This window comes from Phaseolus vulgaris, chromosome 5 (assembly GCF_051622355.1).
Source record: "Phaseolus vulgaris cultivar YP4 chromosome 5, ASM5162235v1, whole genome shotgun sequence".
NCBI lineage: Eukaryota > Viridiplantae > Streptophyta > Magnoliopsida > Fabales > Fabaceae > Phaseolus > Phaseolus vulgaris.
In genome coordinates this window covers 7,549,591-7,557,498 of record NC_143502.1, presented here as the reverse complement: position 1 = coordinate 7,557,498, position 7,908 = coordinate 7,549,591, and the positions used below count along the sequence as shown (strand labels likewise).

Here is a 7,908-nt window from a genome sequence, read left to right as displayed (position 1 = left end):
ATTTATTTTTATTATATAAATCTTTGTGTAGTTTAATTCATTAAGTTTGACTATTTGTGATATTAATATTCCAAAAAAGAATATAATAATGATGATTAAAAATACATGTCCCGTAGAGTTATCATATTTTTTTTATTCTTAAATTATTTTAATTCCTTTTTCCTAATTATTTTCACTATAGTTTTATTTGTTTTTAAAAGAAGAAAACAACAACAATAGTTTTTCTGTTTAATTGTAATTAGATTTGGGCCAAGGTCCAGAACTATTCAACGGCCCAAATCAAAAGTCAAACCCCTTATATCCCAACTCTGACCACCAAAACCCTAATTCTCCTTCTTCGTTTTCTTCTTCTTTCTTCTTCATCTCTGAACTCTATCTTGTTAAACCCTAAACCCTACCTTCGCGCATGGCTTCCGAGAACCTAGACCCCACCACAGTCTCGAAAGCCGTAGATGGGCTTCTCAAATGGCGTCGTTCCCAATCGGAGACTCAGAAGCCCAAACTCTTCGACCAAGATGATGAATTCGTGTACCTCATCGTAACGCTGAAGAAGGTTCCCTCGAAATCGCGCGTTAACCCATACAAGATTCCTCTCCCTCACTCCCTCCTTTCGGAGTTCTCCGAACAGTGTCTCATCCTCGACGACCGGCCCAACAAGGCCCGCGTGACCAAGGCGCAGGCCCAGGCCAGGATCCAATCCGAGTCCATCCCCATCGCGAAAGTCCTCAAACTGTCAAAGCTGGCCTCCGATTATCGCGCTTTTGAGGCGAAGCGGAAGCTCTGTGATTCCTACGATTTGTTTTTTTCGGAGAAGAGTATTGTGCCGTTGCTTCCTCGGCTACTCGGGAAGCAGTTTTTCAAGAAGAGGAAGTTGCCGGTGCCGGTGGATCTGAAGAAGAGTAACTGGAAGGAGCAGGTGGAGAAGGCGTGCTCGTCCGCGATGCTGTTCATGCGGACCGGCACGTGTAGCGTGGTTAGGGTTGCGAAGGTGGGGATGGAGAAGGACTCGATTGTGGAGAATGTGGTGGCTGCGGTTGAGGGGATTGTGGAGGTTGTGCCGAAGAAGTGGGGGAATGTGCGGTCGCTGCATTTGAAGATGATGGAGAGTGTCGCGTTGCCGGTGTATCAGGTGGTTCCGGATGTGAAGTTGAGGATTGAGGGTGCTAACGAGCAAGCTGAGATAAAGGAGAAGAACAAGAGGAAGAAAAAGGACGGGGAGGTTCGTGAATCGGCGAAGAAGAAGGGGAGGATTCATGAAGTTAGGTATATGGATGAGAGTGGTGGTGGGGATGAGATTGAAAATGAATTGGCGAGTGATGATAAGGTGAATGAGAAGAGGAAGAGAGGGGATTCGAGTGTGTTGAGTGGTGAGAAGAAGTTGAAGAAATCGTCTGGTGTAAAGGAGAAGAGGAAAAAGGGGAAGAGTGGAAGTGAATTGTTTGCTGAGGATAAGGAGTCTAGTGCCAAGGAGAAGAAGAAAAAGGTGAAGAATGGAAGTGAATTGGTTGTTAGGGATGAAGAATCAGGTGTGAAGAAGACGAAGAAAGGGGACTTGAAGAAGATTAAAACAGGGGAAGTGAAGGTGAAGGCTGTGAAAAGTGTTAAGGCTGTGAAAAGTGTGAAGGCTAAGAAAATTAAGAAGATTTAATCAGTTGGATGATGTTGTCTATGAGCGATTGATGTAAGAAACTGTTGCTTGTTGTGGCTCCGTGCAAGCCTGTGTGGTTTTGCTTGTTGAGTCCTCCGCTGCATTTTTATTTTTGACCATGTATTAGGGCGGTTGTGTTTTCTGTTGGTTCTATTTGTTATTTGCTAATTAAAATTTTCTATAGTTGAGGTTTATAATGATTGTTGAATTCAAAATCTTGCATCCGGGCAAGTTTAATATACTTGAGTCATTTAGATATTGCTTGTTGGAGATCGATTTAGAAAATTAAGTTATTTTGATATTGCAAATTTTTCTTTTCACTATTAATGAAAGTATCAAGGAAATGGCAGGAGAATGCTGAGAGCAATTGGTGCTTTCAGTGAGTTGACTGCTTAATTTTGCTGTTTTCCTTTTGTTATCAAGATTTTTACCTTAAATTTTGCTTCTTGGTTTTTTGGTAGTAGATACCCATTATTTTTATTGGAATTCTGCGTGTTAAGTGTCTGTTTTTCATTTCTTGAATGCTAAGACTAATGGAAATGTCTAGTCTGAAACTATCTATTTAGCTGTACTTGAGGGCACCCATAATGGGAGTAAAAAAAAGCCTTAGTATAAAATAACTTGGGTTTAAAACTCACTTTATCGTTAATTAGGATGTGTTAGTCATGTATGTTTGCCTTCATTGCTCGTTTTTTGATGTGGAATGAAACACTCAAATGCTGCATGTCTTGGTATTGAGATTTACCATCTTAATGGTCGGTAGTTAGCCCATAAATGATCTTAAAGAGGTAAGCTGGTAGACATGTTGAGTACATATTTGTAATGATTTAAGCTACCAGAACATCTGTCCTCGTTTTTCTGTTGTCTTTCTTTTGTGGGGTCCGCACTAGGGAGTGTTTGACTGATTACTTGCAAAAGTTCTTATTATTCTAAAATATATAGCTACATTAGAAGTATTTTTTAACAATATCTGCTCAAAATTATAATACTATATAGTGGATAATGTGTATGGTATTTTTGGAAACTGATAGTTATGGCCCTAATTCCTCTATGGTTTAAACTCTTTGATGTTCTTTTTTATTCACGTGTCTTTATACTCTTGTATACTAAAGGCCATTTCTGCATAGAGTAGGTTCATGAACACATTCAAACTTTTTTTCTTCTTGCAGTAACTTGTTCCTTTTAAATTGCACATCCTTGGTTATCTGCTTCCAACTTCAGTACTGTGCTACCAGATTTGTCTAAAATTTTAGTTTCTCATTCAAATTTTTAGAAATTCTGTTGTGTAGTTGTTAGACGGACTTTAGGGATCTCATCTCATCAAATGGTATAGTCAGAAACAACAATAAAACATGTGACCTTATGGTGCTAAGTTAGTTTGGACTTGGAATTGGGTTCTGTAGTTAGTGATAATTTGAGTTACACCAGTTAGCTAAAAGTTGCTATTGGTTTTTCATGTTAAGCCGTTGTAGTCAGGACTCCAAATTAGCTATTTGTAAGTTATAAGGTATTCTAAAATAAAGTTAACACATATTCTGAGGCAATAGCATTCGCGAGCAAACATTTGGCTTTAATTGGATATTATTGATTTTTCTGACTTCCCTAAATGTTTCTACATCAAGCATGCTTTTTATTCTTTTAGCCAATGAATTACATCTTATCTGTTCTCTCTTTCACTCTCTTTTGATACTCATCTGCTGGGAGCAAAAAGTTCAACACTTTAAATGGTTCCTTAATTACTAAGTTCTGGTGTTATTTTTTAACTTTAAAATTGATGATGAGCTAGATTGTGTATTGTGTAAGCTCTACAATTAAGTGCAACATAGTTTAGAGAAATACTTGACCTAAATATCAGAAAGCTAGAATGAGATATTTCATGAATAAGTGGAACTGTCAGCAGTTTTGTCATATAATAATAATGAGGAAGAGATTATATGTTCAATAACTATTTCTGAGTAAAATACAAAAAAGACGTGAACGAGTGGCATATATCATTTTGTATAATCTGGTTGGGCTGCTATGTGCCAAGGGGTATATTCCATTGAATCCTGATCTCTTCTTCTGATGTGATAGTTGATGGTTTGAAATGGATAAATCCATAGGTGGCTAATACGAGTACAAGTATATCCTGTATATACAGAGAGTTAGTGGAATTGAATGCACTGGAATGAAATAAAATTTTCATTTCATTATTTGACATGACAGAATAAAATAAAATCATCACTTGATCTCATTTTTCTCAGAGAAAGAAAAATGAATGAAGATATAGTTTTATTATTTTCTGCTATATATCATTTTCAATTCATATTCAATGTTGGTTTGTTCTATCCAGTAATACTATACAATTTGACAATTTCATCCTTGTAGAGTTCAAGTTCACCGATCCTATCCAACAGTTGTCTTATCAACAGCTTCAAAGCCAGTCAAAGTTGTTCGTGTGTGCTGCTCGTGTAGATCAGCCACGTCAATTCTTGTTCAACTGATCCCTCCCAATTAGGAGAGATTAATATTAAACCCAACTTGGTTTCTCTGTCAAAAGCCGTATTTGCAGGGACTGATGATAAGTGATTTTTTCTTTGTCAACAGTGGTTGTAATGTTGGAAAGGTAATTCTGAAGACCAAGAGTAATGATGATGAGTGTTTTGGTATTGCACCAAGTTTAAAGTTTAAACGTCTACCCATGAACTAACCCTTTTGTTCCCTTTCCAATTGTGGGCGGCTTCGTTACACATGGCACTGCCACAACCCATGCCACGTGCTTCAACCTTGTCGTTTTAGGCTTTTGCTCAATGTTTTTCCTTTCATTTTGATGATTCCAAGCAAAATGACATGAAAGGTTGCCATCAACAAAAAGAAGAATGACTGAAACTACAGTGCAAACAAGATGATATGCACATCAACACCAGAGAGCCTCCTTAGTGGTTTCAGATAGGCACGACATCACTCTCATCAACTAGTCAAATTTTCATCATGTAGGTTTGAATGTAAAGTAACCGTATTTGCATGTTATAGACAATGGATTAAGTTTTTAGGTCCACCAAGTGAATTAGACTTTTCAAAAACTCTAGGGAATATTAAATATAAATTAACCGATTGGATTTGGATGCATGACCATGTTCTTATCAGTTCCCAGATGGATGTGCACCATTGTTCTCCAAAATTGGAAATTGGACGCCATGTCATCACTTTTGAGTTTAAAAACACTTTTTTATGTGCTTTTAGTAGTGCTGATCTTTGATCATAACTAGAGTTCTGTTTTCTCAAGTTAAGCTAATATTTAGTACACACATTTTTTATGCAAATTACCAGTGTTAGCTGCATACAGTCTAACCTATATAATCATACTTTTAACTCAAATATTAAGTCAGTCCAAAATCACAAGTGTTGGCAGAAGACAACACTAATAACAGAAGCATTAATATGCACTTGTGTGTAAAGTAAAATACCTTTCACTGCATCAAAAACATGATATAACTGTTACTTTAACAAGTAAACATATTCCATTGATATTATTAGTCATTTGGGGTTGCTGGTGTATATGTTATAGACTAATCATCATTAGGAGTCTAATTCAATACTGACTATCCACATCAAACGTGTAAGCAGTCCACCTTAGGATCACTAGTATTCATCCGTAGACACACAGATGTAAGACTCTAATTTTGATTCAACAACAAGAAATGGTATATAAATTTTATTCTAAATGTCATTCATGGTTGGCTACACAAATACTGCATTGACTCATGATTACTTTGAAATCAAATCATCGTTATTATGATTTATAGGAGTTTAGTTTGTGTCACACTCTTGGCTGCTGTCACATTCCAGAATCTAGACCTTGCTTAAACCAAGATTCTTTTGGCCCAAAAGCACCAAAACGTGTATTAGATGCCAGTTTATGATTGGCCAACATGGATAACCAACCCATTTTATCATTAGATTATTAGATATTGGGAAGTTTTATGTGGTAGCTAAGATTCTGCACTGTTCCCAAGAAATATCCAAGTGCACAAGAGAGTCTTATTAGTATGTGTGTGCCTTTTATTGTGAGTGTTAACTTTAAGTAGTGGTGTGGCAGTCTTTCACCAAATTTATCAGAACGTTGAACATGGTTCACATTTCTGAAATTTTATTATGGACTATGTATGAACACACATCTACACTAATATAGTAAGGCCTTGGCCTACCTTCTTTGACAAAACTATAACAACTGTTCCTCATCACATCTTGATAATGCTCGCATGCAAATGGTAGGTCTGGAGTAATTAAGACAAGTACTTTGATGTTGAGTTTGTCTTCACATTTGGAACTGTTGTGTCACCTAGCTCAGACCATGGTTTGGTTTCTTGTGCAGCACATAATTTAAGAATAAGTTAGCATGTTCAAAAATTTTATAAGCTCCATTCAGGATATTTTTTCCTCTACAGTCTCAGACAGGTTATATTCAGCATTTAAACTTAGCATTTCTGTCTAAATATTTTCTTGCCCTTAACAGCTCAGCAAGCCAACATTCTTGAATCTTTATGGCAAATGAAGTTTCAGTGTGTATCATAAATAGGTCAAGTCTAGTAAAATGCATAGTACAACTTCCAAATTTTGGACCCTTTTACTGCAATCATGTCACAAAAAATATGTTCAGTCCATCACTTAACTAACAACCAGTGTTTTACCAAGACATGTTATTGCAACATGTACTACCAACTGAGCGAGTAGAGATCAAAATCCTCATGACACCTCGGCATCTTTGCTAGAATGTGTAGTTAGCAATTAAGAAAGCATGTCGAAACTATCACTGGCCTAACTAAAGAAAACTCACCAAAACGATTAGCAATTAAAGAAATCAATTATATTCTTAAAATATGACTAAGAAGATATGAGTCTATTTGGGTCTGTTTTAACCTTCTCTACATGTAAAGGCTTACAACCAAGACTATAAATAGGTGAACACTCTTTGTTTGTAAAGTAATGAACTTCTCACTCTCACATATAACTAGATTCAAACATATTTGACTTGAGCGTCGGAGTATTTAATACTTCCCTTGTGCACTCTAACCCAGGAAGCTGAAGACGGAAAACAACTAATTGAGAAGCAGAAAGTGTGAAGAAGGTGTGACTTGTGTAAGAGAGATCTGATCTTGTAAGAACACAACATTATATTCAAATTCTAGGAAGATGGATGAACAATCACACTTCTTCTTTATACCGGTAAAAAAAAAACGCAACATGATAAACAAAGATTCAAATCTATTTTAGGAGAAATAACTCGTATTGATTAGTGTTTGATTTTAATGTGTCTAATTTGATTGTCTAAAAAATTAATATCTATGAAAGAAAAAAGAGAAAGGAGTGAGTCCTATAATTATAAAGTTTGAATAAACATAAAAAAGTAAAAACAATAAATGAAATATTTTTTTCATAAACACAAGAAAATAAGAAGGAAAGATTAAATAATTTTTTTTCATTAACTAAAATTTATAAACTAATTTGCATAATTTCATATGATTTCTCCAAATTCTCATTTTTAAGTTGTGTATAAACTAATTAGAACTTATAGAAGATCTTATTTGATTTTTGTAAAAGTGTTTACAAATAATTTTTTCTGAAAAAATTTTGTAAATTTTTTTTATTAGGTTTTTTTTCTAAAAAAACATGGTTAAGAGTTGGAACTTAGGGTGCAAGGTCATTACATTAATTACATTTGTTTGTAATGTTTTTTATATTAAAAACCATTATGAAACTAGCAAAAATAATTGAGTCTAGGTTGACAACTCAATAATAGATTGATATAATATTATAAGTGTTAAAAGTAGAAGAAAAATATAATTTTTTACTGAAATATAAATCCATGTAAAGAAATGTAAATTTTTTAAAAGATTGTATGTAGTTGTCAAATAACATCTTTCAAAATAATTTAAAACCTAATTGCATTAAGAATCATTTCTTCAAATGGGGAAAACATGATGAGTACTATTGCAATGAAGGGTTTGATTACCCTTCTTCTTCTTCTTCTTCTTCTTCAACAACACTAAACTAAACTACTCAAGAAATCTCACTATTTCCATGGAGACATTTATGACACACACGTGACCCTCTCACCCAAATTTCAATACCTAAAAATGGGGAACCTGCATTTACCTAACCACAAAAATAAAAACCAAATAAAAATTGAAATAGTCAAAAAAATATGCAGCAATTGCCTCATCTGCCAAACCCTGTCATCAAATTCCCTAATCTCCACTATTCCTTGTTCTTTTCTTTTA

The 7,908-nt window shown here is 35.1% G+C and overlaps 1 protein-coding gene across 1 annotated transcript; it reads left to right on the top strand.

Moving 5' to 3' along the window:
- The first annotated feature begins 240 nt into the window (after nt 1-240).
- On the top strand, nt 241-1,904 carry LOC137835035 (uncharacterized). The gene has a single exon (XM_068643334.2). It carries the CDS (start codon nt 407-409, stop codon nt 1,646-1,648), a length of 1,242 nt encoding a protein of 413 aa, XP_068499435.1. The 5' UTR covers nt 241-406; the 3' UTR covers nt 1,649-1,904.
- The last annotated feature ends 6,004 nt before the right edge of the window (nt 1,905-7,908 follow it).